General features: G+C 36.4%; 1 protein-coding gene across 1 annotated transcript in view; it reads left to right on the top strand.

Moving 5' to 3' along the window:
* The first annotated feature begins 10,625 nt into the window (after positions 1-10,625).
* The window catches only part of LOC127650775 (uncharacterized), an 87,639-nt gene continuing 73,023 nt past the window's right edge, over positions 10,626-25,241 (top strand). The window contains 4 exon segments of the mRNA XM_052136409.1: positions 10,626-10,848; positions 11,012-12,779; positions 16,609-16,782; positions 20,814-20,987. Of these exon segments, the coding sequence (XP_051992369.1) occupies positions 10,671-10,848; positions 11,012-12,779; positions 16,609-16,782; positions 20,814-20,987 (2,294 nt within the window). The 5' untranslated portion in view covers positions 10,626-10,670.

Raw genomic sequence — 25,241 nt, forward strand, 5'->3', positions numbered from 1 at the left:
AAATAAGTAAAACGGTAAATATTGTCATAAATAAAATCTTACGATGCAAGTTCTAATTTGTGGCCCTTCACATTTTATGTGGTTTAAATGTAGCCCCCTTGGCATCTGAACTTGAGTACCCCTGTCTTAGACGGACTTGATGACAGATCTGTATATTTAATTGGTGGAGAGGTGGATTGAAGAATCTAAAGGCGGATGGCCTTTGTACGAGGCAACGGTGCATAAAGTTGCAGGTAAATTCATTTCTGAACTTTTATTATAATTCACACATTGATTGCACAGAGAATAAATCATTTAAATAATCGCTGAACTGCATGAGCTGTTTATAAGATACTGATCAGATCGAAGCTAATACCCTGTCATACAAGTATATAGAGAATAATAATAATTGCAGCCCAAATACTTGCCATATTCTGATCTGTTAGCAATATTTCTATACATTATTCTACAGTATTACATAATATTGAATTATATAGGTTCATATTGGCATTTATTGCGATGCTTTAATGGGTAAAATCAACACACACACACTTGTTAGTCTTTTATTTGTGCATGTAACATTGAAACTACATCAGTGAGGTGTATGATTGGTGCTTCATCATCAGGTATTTTGCTGTTTATTTCGTACTAACCAGCAGATGACACTGTTTTTACACTCTGGAAGATTTGAATCTTTTCCCAGAACAATCCAAGTAAAGCCTCAGAGTTTCACAGGCTTCATTTCCACATTCCTAATCTGCTGTCCTAAAATGAACATGTTCAGTGAAATTTCCACTTTAAAGACAAAATAAAAATGATATTTTCATGAACTTTGTTTAAAGCACAAGTGTGTAATTACTTTGATGTTAAAATACTTTCTCCTATCTCAGATTATTGTGCAGAGAAAACAAAGTCATCCGTCACAAAGACTTTGCAGTTTTGTTGAGATCTTGGGTCTGACACTGAAATTACTGGTGAGCAGCCAAAGTGATTGAGTTACTGAAGAGATCATTTGTGTAAGAGACGATGATTTAATATGAATGTTGAGGAGATATTCGCCTGTTTATGGCTGTAATGAGTCAAATAAATGACACACAGATACACATCAGTACAGTCACATTAGAAGGTTTGTAAGGAATAGCCGGAGTTGAATTTACACATCTCACACATTATCACTGCACTTTATAAGCTTTAAAGAGATAGTTCAGTGAAAGTGAACGGTTTGTCATCATTTACTCACCCTCATGTTGTACCAAACCCATTTAACATGTGGAACAGTAAATGAGATGTTAGGCCTCAGTCACTGAATCTTTTTCCTCATTAATGAAAGTGAATGTTGAATAAGATCATTTGTGTTCCACTGAAGAAAGAAAGACATACGGGTTTAGAACAACATGAGGGTGAGAAAATGATGACAGATTTGTAATTTTGGCTCAACTATCCCTTTAAGAGCATGAAACACCTGCTGCACCTTTAAATGTTTGTCTCTTTTCAGACTCCTTGACAGGTGACCCAACAACGAAAATGTAAAGGATTTGATTGGAGTATAAATACAGAAATAATATGGTTTAAATAAGTTAGAGTATGAACAAACACTGTGTGATGTTCCTCCATGGAGATTTCCAATGTGGACTCGTAGATCAGAAGAGAGAATGGACTGACAGGAATGCAGATAACACTGGATATTTGATTCAAGATTATGTAAAGAGGAATTATTATAACTATATGCCAATATTTACTGATGATCTAAAGATCCAGAGTGTGCATACCTGAGTTTGATGTAGTCATATGCAAAATAATGAATGACAGATTCTCTGTATTTACAGCAGAAATAGCAGCTATAATATTAGTGTTCAATGGATAGAAGAAGGCCTGAGAGAGTTTCATTTGTTCTGACTCTATTGCAGCTCTTAATAGTTTCAATTCAAAAGAAACAATAAGAGATGATTTATTGATGGAGATATTTATGATAATGCTGAGAATACAAAGAGTTGTAATTAATGTACAGTTGTGTTGGGTTGCTGCTGATGTTGGTGTGGAGGGTGATGAGATAGCAGATGGGATGCAAAGAGAGTGTTGAAATTAAAGGACAATGAAATAATGAAAGTTTGGAAAAGATGAGGCCAAATGGAAGAACGGCAGTGAGGGAATCGTAGCAGAAGAAGTGGGACACAGATAGCAAACAGAAATCAATTAAGCTGAAGACTCTCAAAGGAAAATGCAGAAGAGAAGAAGTGATTCTTTCAAGATTAAGACTCGGACATACTGGATTCAAATCCTTTATTTAATGGTAAAGTGTATATCAGATAAATGTGATGTTTGTAATGTTCCTGAACATGTTGAGCATGTCATAATGAGGTGTAATAAATATCATTCAGAGAGGAACATCCACTCACGTGAAGTCCACTCTTATACTTGTGAAGCGAAAGATGGAGAAATGTGTAACTCTGACCCAAACACCCCAACAAAACATCCACAGAAAAAGCCACGAACGATGATGGATGTGAGTCTCTAAGTGAAATGCAAGAAAACATCTTTCGAATCTTGACTGTGAAAATGGATGAAAGAGCGAATCAAACTGACATGGCAGTAAAATCTCAGTTTATTAATATATGGTTTGATAATAACATTGTATTAGTCAGTTAATGAACAGTGATGGAGGTTTGTCATCATACACAGATTTGCTTAACAAGTTTAAAATCCCAGTTACACTTTTAGACAATTGTGATGGACGCTAAACACACAAAGATATTTTGTATCTTCTCAAGAATAACTGCAGTGAAAACCCTTTGATTATTTCATAAGTAAAACAAAATATTGTAAACATCTTAATAGACAAAGTTTAAATAATTGCATTAGAAATGTCATAAATCATGTTACAATGATTCTGATATAATGATATATGTAAATGACTGTGGGATGGAAAAGGATAAAGCAAATATCATTCAATTGTTTTATTGGGGAAGTTTCAGAAAGTGGTCTGGTGATAAACCACATTTTTTATTTTATTTTATAAATGATTTTAAACAATACTGTAATCGTTTGTATAAGTGTACAAATAAAAAAAAGCTTCCAGGGCTTGTAAAATTGTTTGCAAATTCAAAATTGATAAATAAATGTCATCTTATCCCTTTGTTTATTTGTTTTGTTTTTATACTCTGGGATTATTATTTTATTTGTTTAATTTTTCTGTATCTTATTATTTGAATAACTGTATTATTTGTACCTGAGATGGAAATTATACAATGTTGATTGTGTGGGATTTTCTCTTGATGTTTTTATGTTAATATGCAGTTTAAATAAAGAAATAAAGAAACATTCAGCGATTATCGGCGATAACTCTTAAACGACTTTCTAAAATAGTATTACTGTAAAACATGGAAACTAATAATATTCTTCAAGCTTGTTTTCATTATTTTCACACGATATTATGAGCATTTGTCTGCAAAATCCGTCGCAATGTGAGTTAAACCTTATTTTTGTAATATTCATTTGTTTTGTTAGAGATATAAACACTAAATCATCATCACTAGAGGAGGACAGTGCGCTACTTTCACGTTTTCCTATTTGAGAAAAGAACAAACATTTTCTATTGAATGATGTTGGTTTCGTGTCTTTATCTCCTTCAACAAAAAACTGTAACAAAAATAATGTTTATATCACACATGCAGTTCACACACCAAGTTATTACACAAAAGGAGGAACTCTTCCGGGGTAACTCAAAATAATGAAAACAAGCTTGAAGAATATTATTAGCTTTCCATGTTTTACAGTAATACTATTTTGTAAAATAAGCACTCTCTGTAACTCCTCACACACAATTGGTTGATTATAAAATTCTTGCAGCAACTCTCAGACACGCAAATCACATTCTACCATCATTTAAACTGGCAAACTGTTGCTCACTGCAGCATAAGGTGATTTATTTTATTTTTCTCAACATAATAATAATAAAGAATAACAGTTTCATGCAGAATATTGGATGGGAATATAATATTCTGAATTAGAAATCAGTCTAAAAACAGTTGCTTGACAATAGCAGCACATGTCAGCTGTTCTGGCCTGAAGCAACACCAAACAATGCCCATTTTATGCCATGATCATATAATGTCATTTTTAATTTCATGTTATCACATTGCTTCATATTTCATGGCCATATAATGTCATTTTTAATTTCATGTTATCACATTGCTTCATATTTCATGGCCATATAATGTCATTTTTAATTTCATGTTATCACATTGCTTCATATTTCATGGCCATTCAGATGTGAAATTGATGGTAGAAGGTACACTCATGGCATCTAATATTTTATTCACTGAACATTCAAAAGAATGTAGGAGCAAATTTAACATGTGGGAAGAGTGAAACCAATGTATTAATTTATATGTTTATGTGATGCTGATAGTGTCTTTTTCACTCTATTAAAGTTTGCATTCATAACATTGTTTTAACGCTATAACCCCCCGACAACCCCAAAAATGATCCTCTCCAGCTCTCTTAAATAATGAAGGAGCTGAGAGTCTTAACACATATGAACCTTTATGAATCACATTTATTCTTAAATCTAGAAATATGAGTAAAATTCTGTCATAGAGTTTATACATATGGCCCCTGTTCTTTAAGGGTGCGTTCACAACAGGATTTTTGGTGTGTCACCGGGTCATAAACATTTCAACCCTTTTCTGTGAAGACAAGTGATGATAGTGATGTAGTGTCTGTAGTGATGATATTTGGTTACGTGTTTGTAGTATGTCCATATCTATAGTGTCATTTATACATTTTGTCAAGCTTGTACTTTTAAAGGTGAGAATCTTATTTGAGAAAATAAGAAATATTTGGGTTTACAGATATTTATAATTCAGAATATTATATTTCCATCCAATATTCTGCATGAAACTGTTATTCTTTATAATTATTATTATTTTGAAAAAATAATAATAATTGACCTTATGTTGCAGCCTGAGCAACAGTTTGCCAATTTAAATGATGGTGTAGAATGTGATGCAGTCCGAGTTTACATGAGGATGTCTTAACTGTATCTTTTTCATTTGTCTTTTCAGTTTCAGCATTGGACTCGTTTCCATCCTGTGTGGTCTCTCCTGCATTTGCTGTCATTGCTTGCATCTGATTCAGCAACTCTCATTCTACATTACTGTTTGCTTGCATTTTGAACCCTTGGCAATAATAAAAGTCTTAGAAGTTTTCGTTTGGGCTGTAGTCGTACGTTCAAGTTTGTTTTTCATAGATTTAATGTGCTTGTGTGGATATTTGCTATGAAGACAATTATTTATTTCACAGTACATCATATATGGGATCATGCAAAGACTCTGCATAAGAAATAACCTCTTATACACACATATAAGTCATATTAATCCAAATAAATGTATCAGTATTGGATTTTATCGTTTCTAAATCAATATTAACGAAAATATTTTTTGTTCCATAGTAACTATTATTTTTATTAGTAAAACCATAGCAACCACAAAACCATCTTAATGTCAATCTGCAAAACAAAACATGGTTTCTGCATAAAATAAAATCCATTATCATAGTTCATTTAAGGGATGTTTTAAGGAATATCCACATTTCTTAGGGTTAAATCCAAAATGGGTTTTATATTTTAGTTTAATATTTCTTTCTCTGAGTTGCAAGGTGGTCTGATGATAAAGGGAACACATGGGCGAAGGGATTTTGCAAGTGTTGTTGAGGAAATGTCAGATGAGGGACGGTCGCGATCTCTGGCCCGGACGAAAACTGGACTTGAATGTTACAAAGTTGGCCAAAGTGGAAGTTCGCAATGTCCGGGGAAGGTCCCCTGTTTTCTGGGAAGAGAAGGAAATTACATAAGGAGAGAAACAGAGAAAAACTGCGACATATTTTGTTCCACTGAATCGTCTGAAACAATCAATAAAATCATTGTGAAGTATTTTGTAGGTGATATTCTAGTCAGTAAAGAGGAACATCAACAGTTCTTGACAGGTGAGTACTGAACTGCTGTTAAACAGTGAGGTTAAGTTAGTTTTGTTTTTGATGTTTCAGTCACATTCAGTGATGGGGAGATCTCAAGATGGCGGAGTGAACAGTCGTATATTTTACAGCTGAGAAAAGAAAATAGGGTCTACTCAATTCAACTAAGATTTGTATTATATAGTTGCAAATGTCAATTGATCAAGAGTGATGATAATAATAGTTTTGGGCATTTATTAGTAGTTATAATACAATTGATAAAAATCATCAGAGAGGAACTTTCTAATTTGCCGAAGCTAGCTAACTTCAGAAAGAAGTATGTAAAATGTCCTGTGACATACACAACACTGTAATTCACACAACGTCGTTGTCATAGCTGTTACCACTAGGGGTAAAACGAAAGTTGCACTCAAAAAAAAAAAAAAAAAAAGGAGGACCTCTTCCCGGGGTAAATAACATTGCGATGGCTTTTGCAGGTAAATGCTCATAATATCGTGTGAAAATAATGAAAACAATTTTGAAGTATAGTATTATCTTTGCCCCAAGTGAAGGAGTTCAAGTACCTCGGGGTCTTGTTCACGAGTGAGGGGACAATGGAGCGGCAGGTTGGCCGGAGAATCGGGGCAGCGGGGGCGGTATTGCACTCGCTCTATCTGAGTCACGAAAAGAGAGCTGAGCCGAAAGGCAAAGCTCTCGATCTACCGGTCAGTTTTTGTTCCTACCCTCACCTATGGTCATGAAGGCTGGGTCATGACCGAAAGAACAAGGTCGCGAGTAAAAGCGGCCGAAATGGGCTTCCTCAGAAGGGTGGCGGCTTCTCCATTAGAGATAGGGTGAGGAGCTCAGTCATCCGTGAGGAGCTCGGAGTAGAGCCGCTGCTCCTTTGCGTCGAAAGGAGTCAGTTGAGGTGGTTTGGGCATCTGGTAAGGATGCCCCCTGTGCGCTTCCCTAGGGAGGTGTTTCAGGCATGTCCAGCTGGGAGGAGGCCTCGGGGAAGACCCAGGATCAGGTGGAGAGATTACATCTCCACACTGGCCTGGGAACGACTCGGGGTCCCCCAGTTAGAGCTGGTTAATGTGGCTCGGGATAGGGACGTTTGGGGCCCCCTGCTGGAGCTGCTGCCCCGCGACCCGACTTCGGATAAGCGGTTGAAGATGGATGGATGGAGTATTATCTTTCCATGTTTTACAGTAACTATTTTGGAAAATATTTTCTAAGCCGTTTAAGAGTTTTTGCCTTTTATCACTGAATGTGTCTGGAATATCAAAAACAAAACTAACTTTAATTAGCTCTGAAAAAAACAAACCAAAACAAGATGACAATAATAAACCTTTCAAACTATCAGCTACAGTAAGACATCTAACAGATATCTAAGTATTAATCACAGCAGAACAAACAGATACTGAGACTTTTGCTCTTTTATCTGAATTGTCAGTATGTGTTCAGTTTCTTTGGCACTGAAATGTTATTTCTTCTATTGACTTGAAACGTTGCTTTGTTTTCTTCTGTTGAGTCTTCTGATGTTTTCTCTTTATGCTGGTGTTTAACATGTCATAAAAGCTGACAGTCTGCAATTGAACCTCATTGATTCATTTCTAATGGAATATTCTAGAGGACAAATAAAAACAAATATGTGTCAGTATTGAACAAATAAACACGTCACAAATATAGATGATGTCCCGTTTGTTGACAGGCGTTCAGTGGACTGTTCAGATGATGTCATGGACTCCACAAAGGATCTCAGTGGACAGACTGACACAGGGAAGGTCAAGAGGTCAGAGGATTTCAATGCTTTAATAAAATACACTGATAGATATTTCTGATATGCTGCACAACACTACAGTATAAAAACACTGAGGAGAAATGAGAACAGACTGGATTATCTCAAGTATAAACATGTGAAAACAGCTTTAGGGTAAAGTGAGATCTACAGTCAGATGACAGTGAGACCGGTTTGATTCAGTCACAGACAGAACTGGAGAAATCTGTACAGTCAGTCGTATGTAGAAGGTGAAACTCAAATGTGTTTCTCTGAACATTTTAGACACAAATACAGAATTTTCTTCAGATGAATGCAGAACAAACCATCAAACTAAAATGTACATTACTTAGGATTGAGGTCAAAGGTCATTTGTGTGTATGTTTAGGCACAAACGTCTGAAAAATTCACAAATGGTGGTAAAACTGGAGTTTTTTTCTATATAAATGTTCAATAAGATCAAACAATGTATGAATAAATATGCTCATAAAGACAAGTACAGGTGAAGGAAAAAATACACACATTTCTAAACATCAAACTTAACCTTAAATAATGTCATCAATATCAAACATAAGATGAAGATAAACATCTCATAAACACTTTGATACTTACAGACAATCTTCTATAAATGATTGAAAAGATGATTGACAGATTTAAGACAGCTGTCATCAGCAGATATCAGCATCAACTGAGTAAAACCAGATGCACCACCTAGTGACACAGAAATAAACTACAGAGAACAGAACAAAAGTCTTTCCAGCTTTAGTGACATTCAGATCAGATCTGCTGTGTAATGTCATGTGCTCAAATATATCTTCATCAAATAAGCAGAAGTGAAATTGCTGAATGTTGAACTAGGACTGTGTATTAAACATGACCAAACACTGGAAAAGAACATGTTACCCCCTTAAAGAAGAGAGTAATATTGGGAAGAGTAAAACTGAGAAACTGATGAGAGGAAAAGAGTGTTTGTGAGAGTTTGTAGTTTTTAAAACAGTGTTTAATTGCTGTTGTGTTTTAGTGTCATTCATGGAGAATCTCCTGAATCCAGCTGTGTGTCCATGAAGAGTGACCGGTCAATGGATGATCCACCTGGATTCAGTTCAGGAGCCCCTTGTGCTGATGTGAGGTGAGGACTCTCATGTTGACTGACAGTATGAACGTGTACATCACAGTCTGAGGGACCATTAGAAAGAATCCAGTGAAATAACAGTTAAAACAAATGTTATCAATTGGTCAAATACTGATTATATGCCACTATCATGCATATATACAGCACATGTGATGTGTACATTTGTTTAAAATCACTGCGTAATGCTCTCACATCATGACGGTTAAAACAAATGGTGACGATTGGAACAATACTGATGAGTAAATCTTATTGTCATGTACATCTACTTGTGTAATGAACATTTGTTCAAATCCTGCATGTTATGCAACACTCAAAACGCCCGAAGAGTCTGTGTAATGCACCCAATAAAAAACTTGCTCAGTATGAGTTATTATTAGATACTTTAAAGCTGATGATGGCAGCTGTGAACAATTGATCATGATGTTTAGAGAACTCACATGAGTTTAAATGCAAAGACAGCAAATACTGTATATTATGAACACAATCCACGTAAGATCAGAGAGTTTTTAAAGGGGATACAAGACAGAGATGCATTAATTATAATTAAAATGTTACAGTTTTTACAATCATTTTCACACATGTCTCCATCCTGAGAACACACTGTCAAAACTCTTAATATAGTCAGCACAACAGCAGTGTCTGAGGAATAAACTGTGGATCATTTTGTCTTTGCTTTCATACTAAATACATTCATTATAGTTAACTAGATTTTATTTCATTAAGCATTTTGAATGTATTGGCTACAACGGCTTATAGGATGAATTTAAAATTATTATTTAAAAATACATTTTACGTAATTTTAAACATTTTAATCTAAGCAACTATTTTCTAAATGGGGCCCGGGTTGGTCGGTTGCTCGGGCATCAGAAATCGTAATCCGCCCCTGCTTGTAATGTCCCGTTATGTACGTGTTTTGTGTTCTGAATGATCAAATAAAACACACGTCCTCACTGCAGCTTCAGGATTCCTCAGTTCATTAAAAATGAAAATTGTGTCATAAATCACTCACCCTCATGCAGAAGACACAAAAGCAGATGTTTTAATGAATATGGTGAGTGGTCTTGTTAATACAATGGCAGTGGAGAGTGACTCACTTTAAAACTTAAAATAAAAGTATAAATGTGTAATTTTTCACTGTAAATCTTGACGTCTGTTGTGCATTCATGAGTGCTGTGAGAGATGTTTGTTCACAGCGGCTCAGTGTTTATGTGAGAACTTATGTTGATGTTAGTGACATTGCAAGTTCTCATGTGACATATAATATATAAGACACATCATTAAATGTGTTTTATTGCACTGGATGTTGAAATTATGTTTTCAGATTACTAAAAAACACATGAACTAAACTCTGTTTAATTGCTGTTTTAGTGTCATTCATGGAGAATCTCCTGAACCCAGCTGTGTGTCCATGAAGAGTGACGGGTCAATGGTCAACCAATTAACTTCAGTTCAGGAGAGTCTTTGATCAACTACAGAAACAAACAGGATGCATCAGAGTCAACTGCTGGGAAAGTGCCATTGAGCTCCATTTTTGAGGTGTGTGTGTGTGTGTGTGTGTGTGTGAGAGAGAGAGCCACACTTATACCTTATAGGCTGTTTTTTTAAATTCACACTGTCTCATACACTTTAGGAAGCTTTCATTCCCTCATCTTAATACACACACACACACACACACACACACACACTGATGAATTTAAGACAACTAAAGCACAAATAAAATGAGTGGTGATTCTTGTCCACTGATCCTTCAGTTCCTCTCTGTTACTGAATGAAGTTTGTTGTTTGAATGTTCACTGATTTCAGGAACTTGAGCACAAAATCATCTCTCTGATGAAGAAAGAGCTGAAGAGTATCAAGAGACTACTGATCTCAGATTCCCCAGCATGCTCTGAGAGAGAGGAGGAGGATGATGAAGGTCAGAGCAGAGTCAGAGAGGGGTTTCTGAAGATCACACTGCACGTCCTGAAGAAGATGAAGCAGACAGACCTCGCTAACACACTTCAAACCAGTAAGAGCTCGCACTCACGTCACTATTACATCACGTCACCTTCAGAGGAACACACAGTGTCTGGATTCACTCAATATTAGTGAAAGAAAATAAACTTCATGTCTAATGACCATTAAACATCAACATCAATTATAATTCCCATTTCTTTTCCTCTTTACATCAGAACTGATTTCTGTGCATCAACAAAAACTCAAAACAAAACTAAAAGAGAAATTCCAGAGAATTACTGAAGGAATGTCAAATCAAAGCAGCTCAACACTTGTGAATGAGATCTACACAGAGCTGTACATCACAGAGGGAGGGAGTGCAGAGATCAATAATGAACATGAGGTGAGACAGATTGAGACAGCATCCAGGAGAGCAGAGACACAGGAAACACCAATCAAATGCAATGACATCTTTAAAGCCTTACCTGGACAAGACAAAGCCATCAGAACTGTGCTGACTAAAGGAGTTGCTGGAATTGGGAAAACTGTCTCTGTGCAGAAGTTCATTGTGGACTGGACTGAAGGAAAAGCAAATCAGGATGTTCACTTCATATTTCCACTTCCTTTCAGAGAGCTCAATCTGATGAAGCACAAAAATATCAGTTTGATGGATCTTCTTCATCAGTTTTTCACAGATACAAAAGAACTGAGATCAACATTCCTTGATGACTACAAAGTCATTTTCATTTTTGATGGTCTGGATGAGTGTCGACTTCCTCTAGATTTCCAGAACAATGATATTTTGTGTGATGTGACAGAATCGGCCTCAGTGGATGTGCTGCTGACCAACCTCATCAAGGGGCATCTGCTTCCTTCTGCTCTGCTCTGGATCACCTCTCGACCAGCAGCAGCCAATCAGATTCCTCCTGAGTGTGTTGATCAGCTCACAGATGTACGAGGCTTCAATGACCCTCAGAAGGACGAGTATTTCAGGAAGACAATAAAAGATGAGCGTCTGGCCAACAGAATCATCACACACATGAAATCATCAAGAAGCCTGTACATCATGTGTCACATACCAGTCTTCTGTTGGATTTCAGCCACTGTTCTCCAGAGACTGTTGAGTGAAGCAGAGAGTGCAGAGATCCCCAAGACTCTCACTCAAATGTTCACACACTTCCTGATCTTTCAGAGCAAACTGAAGAGCCAGAAGTATGATGGGAAATGTGAGGTGGATCTTCAGCAGGCTAGAAAGAGGATTCTGTCTCTGGGAAAACTGGCTTTTCAACAGCTGGAAAAAGGGAACCTGATCTTCTATGAGGAGGACCTGAGAGAGTGTGGCATTGATGTCAGAGAAGCATCAGTGTACTCAGGAGTTTGTACCCAAATCTTCAGAGAGGAGTTTGGACTGCACCTGGGGAAGGTGTTCAGCTTTGTGCATCTGAGCATTCAGGAGTTTCTCGCTGCTCTGCATGCTTTTCTTTCCTTTAATCAACAGAAATCATTAGGTCTCTTCAGTAAGTTTAGGTCATCTATGAGTGATCTCCTGAAGAGTGAAGTGGACAAGGCCTTACAGAGTGAGAACGGACACCTGGACCTTTTCATTCGATTCCTTCTGGGTCTCTCACTGAAGTCCAATCAGACAATCTTACGAGACCTACTGACACAGACAGGAAGCAGCTCTGACAGCAAACAGGAAATAGTTGAGTACATTAAGATGAAGATCAGGGAGAATCCCTCTCCAGAGAAATCCATCAATCTGTTCCACTGTCTGAATGAACTCGATGATCATTCTCTAGTGCAGGAAGTACAAACATACGTGAACAGAAGAGATATCAATCGTCTCTCTGGAGTCAGTCTCTCTCCTGCTCAGTGGTCAGCTCTGGTGTTTGTGTTGCTGAACTCAGAAGAGGAGCTGGATCAGTTTAATCTGAGGAAATATGATCCATCACATGAATGTCTTCTGAGGCTGCTGCCAGTGATCAAAGCATCCAGAAAAGCAGAGTGAGTAATTTAGTGTTTTAATCTCACTTTATTGTAATTAAATAGCAGAGGTTAGATTTTAATGTAATATGTTAGAATAAAATCAACCCTTTATACTATTTTGATGTTTGTTTGGTTTCATGTGTTACTTTTTATAGTTTTACCTTCATTTTAAACAGACATTGTAGCCAAATAGATTCAAAATGTTTAATGCAAAGTTAATAATCTATATTTAAAATAACAAAAGCATGTTTTCTACAGTTTTCCACTAAATAAATACAAAACGATACATCATTTTATTTATGCTTCCACATACAATAATACACATCAGCCTCATAAATAAATCATAATTTACCTGCATATATTTTTACTAAAACATTTCTTTAATGAACATGATGTGCAAAAACCCAGTTAAATATGATACAATACTGAATTATTATTGGGGGACTCAGTCAAGTTTATTATTATAATACTGAATAATTATTACTATTATTTTAAGGGTTTGATTGTTTTATATTTTAGTAATTTATTTGTCATATTGTAGCTTCCTTTATTCCTGCAATGTTTATTTTACACAGGTTTTCTGTTTCTGTTTTGATAATCCTTTAATTGATTTTAATAAAAACTATATTATATGATGTTATACTGTAATATATAAAATTGCATTAAGATGTGAATAATATAGCGATCAACATTTATTTAGATTGGTAATGAATTATTAGTTTAGACGGCTTTATGTCAAGTGTTTATCTTTGTTGACTGATTTACTGAGGTGACATTATTGTTAAATTAGAAGATTGTACACGGAGGAAAAGAGAATTTGGTGGTAAATATTGTATTATCAACTGTAAGTAATGTTTTAATCTAAGTGTAATAGAATAGAATCCTTTATTTTGGTCACACATTTCCACACAGTTTTTTTGCATATATACAGTGAAATTTATTAGTTTTCACATATCCCAGCTAAGCAGGGGTCAGAGTGCAGGGTCAGCCATGATACGGCGCCCCTGGAGCAGATAGGGTTAAGGGCCTTGCTCAAGGGCCCAACAGTGGCATCTTGGTGGTGCTGGGGCTTGAACCCCCAACCTTCTGGTCAGTAACCCTGAGCCTCAACCACTTTGCCACCACTGCCCTCAATCAATAGACGTTTGACTTCATGCAGCACTGTGTGATCAGATCCAATCAGAGTTTGACTTGAAGCAGTGCATGTCGGTTAGAAATGTTGTGTGACTTAAGATGGCGTCAGTGCCGCGTCACCGTGATGTATGCCATTAAAGAACCTTGTGTGCGATTCAAGAGCAGTCGGCTGGCACAGCCAATGCAGCTTCTCCAGAGTGGGTGCAAGAGCTCTGATGATGACACAACTTGTTCATGATTGGCCAGAATCACAGATGACTACGGTAGCGTGTGTTTCATGGGATGCGTATGAATATCAAATGACACATACTACTTTTACTACTTCAGCTATGTCCTTCTGAGAAAGAAATAAGAGTAGTATGATGGTATGCAATTAACAAGGTGTTAATTATGAAATCTCCAGTTCAATAAACTCTTGCTAATTCATGTTTTTATAACAGCACATTATTTATCTCATATTATAATATGTTTATCATAGTAATATCATGTTTATTCATAAAAACAATTCAAAATTACAAAAAATATGGACTCCTTTATTGGTATCAAAATAATTAGACATTTATTGGACTTTCTCTTGTACACACAGCAGGCGCTGTATTTAGAAGAACTCATTTCAAATCAGTAATGTTTTCGGTTTTTATATGTAAATTTAAATCCTGAGTTCTGATTTGCACTTCATCTGTAATAAACAAAGCAATCATTGTGGGATCTTCTGTGACTAATGTGGGTTCAGCACATGTCGTGAAACAGAATGTGTCCGGCTTGATGGCTCCATTTTCAACTCCTCCGCTACTACAACTGGTAAATCTCTCAGATCAGTAAGGCAAGCTGCAGTTGAAGTTGCACACACCTAATGAATGTTATTGGGTACATCTCAATCAGCTCTCTAGTTCACTAAGCAGGGCACTGGTCAGGGAGTCAGCCATTTTTACGACTGTCCCAGTCGCAAAATCATTCCAGTTCACTGAAACATTCTCTTCCTAAAAATTCTCTAAATGCACCATAAAAACCAGAGAGTATCATTGATCACTGTGTTCACTTACCAGAAATGGTGTCATGTCTTCTGAAATCTCTCATGTCATTATAGGATGAGCGCAAGTATAAATACATGATGTCAAAGCCTTATTTTCTCTTTAAAAGATTGATAGATTAAATTGACTTCTCAGCTTAATGCCAAGTGTTTTACAAGGTGGTCTGAATAACGGGGCCACATTGTGAAAGAGAAGAACCTACGTTTGCTGCCATTTAAAACAGCTAAACAATGTACTTTTTTTTTGTTTGATGCGTATGATGCGTAAGACGTATGATGATGTCACAGTGACATATTTTGTTTACATTGTTTAAACAGTAAATTATCTAATTAGTGTCTGGATTAGGCTTTAAGAGGCCCTATTATACTTATTTGGACATTAACTTTCCATTAGTGTGTAATATAGCTGTTTGTGCATGTAAAAGGTCTGCAAAGTTACAAAGCACAAATTCAACGCCAAAGGGAGTTACTTTCTCCCACAGAAAACACTGAACTGCGTGAAAGACATGGTTTGCAGTCCAGCCATTAATTCTGTGAAATAGCTATATCACTATGAGGCACATTTGCCTAATTCCCGCCTCAGGAGTGCACTGCTCAGGCCTACCATCCATTTAAAAATTGTTTCCCCTTGCATATTTCACTCTGTCACATGGACTTGGATGTATGTCACTGCTTACGTTGTGCGAGTGTCCAATACCTTTCGGAAGACATGCAATGGGTTTAACTGGAACAACCTAAACCATTGATTACTTGGAGCGTGTTGCAGGCTGATGTCACTTTGTAGAATTATTTCGTGATTTTTGCACCTGAGAAAAATATTTTTTCGGAGATTGATTTCAGAGGATTATGTATAAATCATGTAGGTTTCATTTTCTTTTATTACAATGAATTGTTAGACAGGATTAGTCAGGATTTGCACAAATTAAAATGTTAACATAACAATGAACACAGGCTATAACTGTGTGATAAACAGTTTAAGTATTATGCTGTTAATATATAACTTTACTAAACTGCTTAATAGACCTAACTTCACTTCCATCATAAATTAGAGTTGTTTTGGGGAAGTTCAAATATGTTTTCGAGACAAAAATTCTTAGACATCAGGATATTTTGCAGGAACCCAAGTGCAGGTATGCTAAACAAAGAGCTTTTATGAAAAAACTAAAACAAAATACAAACCAAAAACCCATACAGTAAAGTTAATAGAACCAATTTGAAACTAAGAAAATAAACAAGACACCGAACTGAAGAAACAGACTAGGAATGACTGACTAACCAAACTCACAAAATGATCTAACAGACACAAGAAGGTAGAAGGCACAGTATGTAGAGGGAGAGCACCTGAGGGACAGGTGATGACAATCAACACAACAAGGATCAGATGAGGAGGTGAGGCAAGGGGGAATGAGGAGGCGGAGTAAGGAGAGCACATGGCTGACACAAACAAAGACATGTGCTCAAAACAAATGCACACATGGACCAAAACAGACAGAACTCAGAACAATACAAGTTGGGCAGTCCAGACTGGGTCTTGATGGTAGAAGAGCTTCAAAAAATTTGCAAATGACTATGAGCAATCAAACATAGTGGCCATATATTTTTTCTTTGTACCCAACAGCTGTGCTGAGAAGACTTCACTAAATCTTATAGATTAACACACTGTTATCTTGTCATTTCTCTCAGTTTGATGGGCTGCAATCTGACAGAGAAAAGTTGTTCAGCACTGGCCTCAGTTCTCAGCTCAAACTCCTCAAGTCTGAGAGAGCTGGACCTGAGTAACAATGATCTGCAGGATTCAGGAGTGAAGCTGCTCTCTGATGCACTGAATAGTCCTCACTGTAAACTGGAAATACTGAGGTTTGTGTTTGCAGATTCATTAGTACATTGGAATATACAATATGAATATATTGCAGTTCATAGCTGTGGTTACTGTGTACCAGTGGTTGACCGATATGGGGTTTTAATGGCCGATATCGATATCCAGAAGAGCAAGGTGGCCAATAGACTGATACAAGTCCGACATATCACACAATTTATTATAGTAACAAACATAAAATTGCTAAAAATAATAAGAAGAAACTCTTATTTAACACTATATTTATTCAATTTCACACAAAACAAAAAGATAATATTGTATTTAATATTTTAAATGGTAGATATCAGTTTCTTCAATTTCTGTTTGGTCATCACATTTTAGTAATTTATTGATGAAAGTGACGAAATGGTTAATATATTAGGAAGTAGGAAAAAACAGTACATACAATAGTCCAGCAACCATGAATGGCATGTCCACATTAGCAATCATATTTACTCAAAAATACAGAATCAAACCAATTGTACAAATAGTGCATAGTGAATAAAAAATATACTTAAAGCACACGTGAAGCACTTTTATCTTGGACTGCATCCGAAAATGTAGGCAGCTCACTTGCAACCTAATCAGTTCATGGCTTAACTGACCGCTTTTTTGATTGAATTGAATGCTTTAGGAAACTGATCTCCAAACAGTTTGAAAAGCACCTTATTTTTATCGTTCCCAAGTATACAGCCTCCGGAGGTAGCACTTTCCTGATTTCGGATGCAGCCTTAAATTTGAACTCACATACTCATGCAGATCCATCTTGTGACAGTTTAAACAGCCTGTATCGACTACTTCATGATTTGTGAATGAGAGGAACTTTTGATCCTGACACTGAAGTTTTTGATTCTGGCTGATGGAATACGCGCTTCAGAGGAAGATATTAGATGAGTGATCAATGGGAATAAAACACTGGATTTTCTTGAGGTTCGTGAATGACATCTGTTTAAATGAGATATGCGCATATTTGCAGACAGTATATAATAGAAGTTTTATTGATATTTGCCTTTTATCATAAGAAAAGTTACAGGGAACTGTTGAGGACTGTTAGAATACGTGCTTCAGAGGAAGATATATGAGTGTTCATCAGGATGCTTGATCTGCTCAAGTTGTGTAAAGTTGGTTTATTTGGATATGCGCATATTTGCAGAAATGATAATAGTTTGATTGATATTTGCCTTTTTGTCGCTAGACAAGACAGCTCAAAGTTACAGGAAACTGTTGAGGAGAGAGAGGGAGAGTGAAACAGGCGAGCACTTTAACATGAACTCAAACGCGTCTGCCGCGGCTCTGTTATGTGGACCGTTTAAATGACACTATGTTGCACACCGGAGTATTGTTGTAGTTACACGATGGCATGTAACAACAAAACAAACCGTGACTAGTCATTTACATGTCTCATATGCTTCACGTGCAGGCAGGTGATTTTCGTTGCCAAATGGGGAAATTTATTGGCCAACGCCGATCATTAAATATGTCAGAATATCATCCGATTTATCGGCCTTGGCGATGTTTCGGTCGCCCACTACTGTGTACTTGTGGATGCTTTTCGGTACCAAAGCAAAACACAAAAACAGGTTTCTGAACAACACTCTTTTAATAAAAAAGTCTACAAAACATTAGCAGCAGAACTAAGAACAAAAATATGCGATTGAGCAACACTTTAATTTAAATATATTAGTTTTTAATGATAACAAAACTGAACAATGTATCCTTAAAGTAGTTTTGAACACTTATATAAGATTTGCTTCAACTTTTGCCATTTTTTATTAGTTTTTTACCAAGTACTAAAAAACAAAACCTAAATAAACAAGCATACAGCATACTAATGTACAGCATACTAATGTGCAAAGTGCTCTCTTAATTAATAAAGCTGCATTTTGCCATTTTTCTTCATGATAAGAAATGCAAATGGACATATATCATATTATGATTAAATTTGCGAGCAATCGCGTTCTAATCTAACTGCATTAAGTGTGTGTGCGCGCGAGGGATGAGTTTCCCGAGGCAGAGTCTCTCTCAGCCGGGAGCAGTTTCAATTTCTCCCCTTAGATCGGGACATTCGCACAACTCATTGAAGAGGCACCGACCACACAGAGAAATGCCAGTTTCTGAGTTTATAGTTATTAACATGATCTGCTTCTGTATTATTTGAACTTTAATAAAGCAATAACGCATTACATTTGACTGCATTTAAGATTTAATGCCAGGATGTTTCCTTTAAAGAGCTCTGCCTCCACTTATTCCACAACGGTACATGCTTCTGAATGTACTTTTTTTTAATGATTCCCTAATACTTTGGGAAATACTTAAAATAAACTGTGAAAGTTTAAACTCACCTGCTTTATTTGCTTGAATAAATCCGGGTGTCTGTCTTTCATGTGCTTTGTTAAGTTTGATGTTTCCCTTTTCGTCAGCCTCAAATTACCTGGCTTTTTCCACTTTTCATTTCGACATGATTCAGTTGAGACTCCGAGACTCTGCATGGGTACCGGGTAGACTCGGTACCCCGGTACCTTCAGAAATTCTGGTATCGTAAATAATTTTTTGATTGAGTACCGACTTGGTACCGGGGTAGCGGTATTTTTGACAACACTATCCCAGAGAACTACTGAAAAAGTTTCATAATTCATGCAAAACTAATCAATAACTAATGCAGGACAAATGACTAGCACTACATTAACATTTGAACTGCTACTGTAAACGAATACACAACGTTGTTTTCATTATCAATATGTAATAGCATAGCAGACTTATGATATGGGAAAGCTGTCAATAATTCGCTTATGCTGTCTCCTAGAGAACTATTTATCAACTGAATAATTTTAAAGGAATGGATTTTCCAGTCGCAAACTTAATTTTTCAACCCACTAAAGAGGGCTCACATCATACCCCTCTTAGTCTTACTCCACTGGCTATGCATCAAATTCAAAGCTTTGAATTTGGTCTTCAGGACAACCAGTGGAACAGCGCCCTCTTACACCTGGTGGTCCCATCACAACGAGGCACTTCACATTCATTCGCTTTCTCTGTCCCCCGGTGGTGGAATGAGCTTTCAACCACCTGCCGTTCTGCTTAAACCATTTCAACATTCAAGAAAAAGCTGAAAACATATCTATTCTGTGAGCACGTAACCTGTCCTAAATAATGGCACTTACTATTTAAGAAATCTTTAAAAAATCCTTATCTGTCTCTTTCTTCTGTGCTAGTTTCTGTACTATTATAGCAACACTTAGAACTTGGCAGTGTGATCCTACAGGTACAGTTTACTTTATATGACAAAGTGTTTATGTTCCTCATTTGTAAGTCACTTTGGATAAAAGGGTCTGCTTAATGACTAAATGTAAATATAGTTTATCTGACTTTTTATGTGTGTGTTTGTGGATTTTCTTACTGTTGATGTGTTTGTTTTTAGATTATCTGACTGTTGAATGAACTAATTTATATAGTGCTTTTCTGACACTATAATCAAAGCGCTTTACACAGTGAACTCTCCTCAACCACCACTAGTGTGCAGCATCCACATGGATGATGCTCACCCCACACCGGCTATTGGTGGAGAGGAGAGAGTTATAGAGCCAATTAGTGGCTGGGGATTATTAGGAGGCCATGATTGAGAAGGGCCAATGGGGGAATTTAGCCAGGACACTAGGGTTATACCCCTACTCTTTACGAGAAGTGCTTTAGGATGTTTTTAATAACCACAGAGAGTGAGGATCTGTTTTTAACATCTCATCCAAAGGACAGTGTCTTTTTACAGTATAATGTCCCCTTCACTATACTGGGGCATTAAGACCCACACAGACCATAGGGTGAGCACCCCCTGTTGGCCTCCCTAATATCTCTTCCAATCACAAACTTAATCTTCCCCAGGAGGTCGCCCATCCAGGTACTGACCAGGCTCGGCCTTGCTTAGCTTCAGTGGCTAGCTTTTGTTGGTTATCTGACTGTTGATGTGTGTTTGTAGGTTATTTGACTGGTTATATGCATGTTTTTAGATTATCTGACTGTTATGTATGTGTATTTGTAGATTATCTGGCTGTATGTTGACAGAGGAAGGCTGTTGTTCTGTGGCATCAGCTCTGAGATCAAATCTCTCATGCCTGAAAGAGCTGGATCTGAGCTACAATCACCCAGGAGAATCAGGAGTCAAGCTGCTCTCTGAAAGACTCAACGATCCAAACTGCACACTGGACAAACTTAAGTATGTTGAGCTGTAAAACCCTGTTTATACCCATATTAACCCCTTAAACCCAGGCCCTAATTGGTCTTGAATTTATTGAATGGTCAGTTAATTCACTGAAATAGCACCTGTATTTATTCCTTTTAAAAAATGGAAATCCTTAACAAATACACACAGAAGACATATATTTTTAATGTTTCATTAGAATGAGGACATTTTTGTAATCATTACATTTTATATAGAATATAATTTTTACTCATTTTAGGAAAACAATTCAAAAGAACAATCTGTAAGCATCTGTCACTTAACCCTTTCACACTTACTTTTGCATATTTGTGATGGTTTATGACTGGCACCCTTAGAGTAGCGTCACACATTTGTGTTTCTGCAGAATTCAGTGATGTCAGATTCAAATCGGTTTTCATGCCAACCCTAAACTGCAATGCCCAAGTGCCTGTAATTCATATTCACACAAACTGAAGCTCATACAGTCTTTTCAAGCAAATGGTAGGATTATATTATGACATAGACATCCATATGGTCACAAAATTACTACTATAAATGTTTACAGCTCGTATACAAACAGTCAACACAAAATTGGGATCACTGATCCTCGTAGCCATGTCTGTTTACATTAGGTGATCGTTCTGTTGTCAATCACAAGTAACTCAAACAGCAACTCAATAGTCTTTTCAAGCACACAGTACGCTCATTTAAACAGACAGCCAAATTGTCGCAAAACATCACAATAACGGACAACAGCTCACCTATATGCAGTCAACACAACAGGGAAATGCAATCATTCCAGTCCAGCCATCTTTGTTTACATTAGGTGACAATGTGTTTGTCACACACACACACACACACACACACACACACACACACACACACACACACACACACACACACACACACACACACACATATGTTGGTACTCCTATCATAATGAGGACTCTCCATAGACATAATTATGTTTATACTGTACAAACTATCCCTGATAGCACACGTACATCAACCAGACGTCTATTTGATGTGTGTTTACATCTTAACAACATCTATTTTACATTGTTTGCTCATCTGCAATATGTCTATAAAATCACAAATATTGTCTTGAATGTCAATAAGACATTCAGCAGATGTCTTTGAGACATTTATGATCTAGAATGTTGTAAATCTGATATTTAAGATGTTTAGTTGATGTTGCTTTCCAGATGAAAAGATCTAAAACAGACATCAGAGATGTACATATATTAAACCTGTAAACACACACAGTCACAAACATTGTTACTCCTATCATTATGTGGACTCTCCATAGACACAATGATTTTTATAATATATATTCTATCCCCTAAAGCTAACCCTCACAGAAACATTTGGGATATTTACATTTAAAAAAAATAATATATTATGTACGTTTGAATTACAAGGACACTAGAGATGTCCTCATAAACCACATTTATAGCATAATACCTTCGTAACTACTAGTGTATAACCTAATAAAACCACCAAACACACACACACACACACACACACACACACACACACACACACACACACACACACACAGTGTACACACAGACCGTATTGATGATTTCTGACTTTTTTTATAGCTATGTATAAAAGAGGAAGTAAAACAAATACAGTACAGTAGACAAAACCCATTTGTTTATATGCTTAGTATATACAGTATTTTTAAATATATTTTTATCTATAAATGTTTTAATATGACAAATCAAGAATTCAGTATATTACTCATCTACACTGTGAAGTGTCACATGACCTCATTATAACAGATTTTGCATTCTTTTGATATTTTGTGTGTGGACATAACTCACTCTGGGGGGCATTCAAGGGAATTCAGAACCTACTCATGAAAAGGGAAAAACTAAATTATTCATGGTTTTGATTTAGAAAAAACACTTGAGTGTCTGATATTGCTGCATGAAGGTGTTTTTTGAAGCATTTTGTACATATTTAAACATAATTTCAATTATATTTGCAGTGTATTCTGTACACTTTCATTGGTCTGCATGTCAACAAAATATGAGACTCAGTTCCTAGATTAGTGTCATGTAAGACACAAAATTTTGAACTTTTTTTATGGGGGGTGTAAACCCTAAACATGGGATTATACCCCTCTCTAAGAGACTGAATGTGATTCACGCTCATCATGCTGACAGATGAGGTAGCATAATTAAAATGACACAGTTATGATTGTTTTACAAACTTTGAGACTGTTTATTATATTTGACTCTCCATTGCTGGAACAGGGCTAAAACAAAGTGTGGATATCGGTCTGACTATGTGAGACTGTAGTTTGAATAATCACTTTTCTTTGCATGATACATTGACTGCATTTATATGATAGCCGATGTCGGTGTTAGCTAGCTAGTCAGCTTTATCAATAGCTGTTAGCTAAATGTGGTGGATGATGACAGTAGCTGTTTATAAAATAGACTGTACATTATAAATATGTTGACACAATTCAGTATTGATGTGATTCATCACAACTGTCATTTTGATATATGGATGCACTATTGTTTTATAATAATAGATGATACATATGTTCTGTATAACCAAGTTACGTTACACTAATGAATGTGTCTTTTTGCATTATGTTGAACATTGTCTAGCATTCATTTCATGTGTTATTGTAGTTTAGCTAAAATGACACCGATCAATCCTTATGGCACAATATGTCACATGCTTTGCAGTTATGTAAGATTACCTGTCCAATAAGAAAAACACCAATTCAGGGTCTGTTCTGATCCCCAAAACCAAACGAAGGTCCATCCAGTAATCAAATGCCCTGCCGATGTTCATTCTAGTTTTCACTCGACCACGATCACATTCCCGCTTAGCCAGACGGGATTCATTAGATAAATGTTTTTTTGGCTTACTCAGAGTTTGTGTTGGAGTCGGTGTTGTGCTGGCACGTTTGCTGGATTCATCTCTAAGATAATGTTATCTAGTGTTGCAGTTTGTTGTCACTGTTGAATAGTGGAAGAGAAGCACTGAGGCTCTCGGGAGCGCACAAACATCACATATTTTAGATTTTCGTGGCAAAAGCAACCCGCTCCATTCACATGAAAATCAGTCTACAGGCTTTAATAGGCAAACTGGGAAGTCTGGGAAGGGCTCATTTTATAAGTTGTGTTACAAGCCGTTCACACATTGGCAAAAAAAAGGTGCTGCTTGCTTGATATAACCAAAATATTGTTGAAATGGTTTTGCAATATTTGGTTGGGTAAGACTTTCCTTTTTATTGGATGGGGAACACAGTGGACAGTGACAGTGATTCAGGGAAAAGGTCTTTTAGTCTCTTTCTTCAGTTTTCTTGCCTTGACAGTAAAAATCAATTCTATATCAAAACTGCTGTTCAAATAAAAGTGAAATGTTCAAATCTTACCGATCATAACAGAAGCAGCATCACTGGTAAATGATGCAAGAGTGTCTGCAGGTCTGCATTTCTCTGCTGTAATGATGTTGAAGATGGTTTCTGTAATAGTTGCAGCATCTCCAGTAGGGATGTAACGGTTTAACAGTTTCACGATATACCCCAGTTTAATAATAGATGATTTTCACACCATAGACATTCTTATTCACAGTATTGCATGAATATAAAATCTGTTTAATTATAAAATCTGAACTTTTATAAAATCCAAATCAGTTTAATGATGACATCATCAGATACATTTGATAAATTGTGATTTCCTCATTTTACATTGAATGGACACTTCATTTAAAGGCACGGCACGGGCTCATCTCACCACAAAGACATGTCGGACCCTGAACATTTATTTACACCATCAAAAGCTTTTTCTTGGTCCAAATATAAAAATCCTACATTAAGATTATTGTCTCTGGCAAAAGAAATCAGATCATGTATTCAAAACAAATGATCAAATATTGTGCGTTTAGGAATACAATATGACTGGTCAGCGTGAATTAATTTAGATATGTAAAGTTTGAATCTGTTGGTTAATGCTTTGGACAGTATCTTATAGTACATTTATTTCACTGCTGAAATCTGCAGTGTGAGAGTATTTTGGACATTTTGGGTTTGGCACCATTAATGGTTCTCAGTTATTCTGTTTGGAAAGTTTGTTGTATCGTCCCATGAAATCTGTGGAGGATAATATATTTAGATGCAAACGGATTGTGTTTATATGAAATGTTACGATGAGCTTATTTTCATTTTATATGATTTATTATTTGCTTAAGTGCAGCACAACAGCAAGACTACAATATGTTTAATACTAATAATATGTTTTA

This window comes from Xyrauchen texanus, chromosome 10 (assembly GCF_025860055.1).
Source record: "Xyrauchen texanus isolate HMW12.3.18 chromosome 10, RBS_HiC_50CHRs, whole genome shotgun sequence".
NCBI classification, from domain to species: domain Eukaryota; kingdom Metazoa; phylum Chordata; class Actinopteri; order Cypriniformes; family Catostomidae; genus Xyrauchen; species Xyrauchen texanus.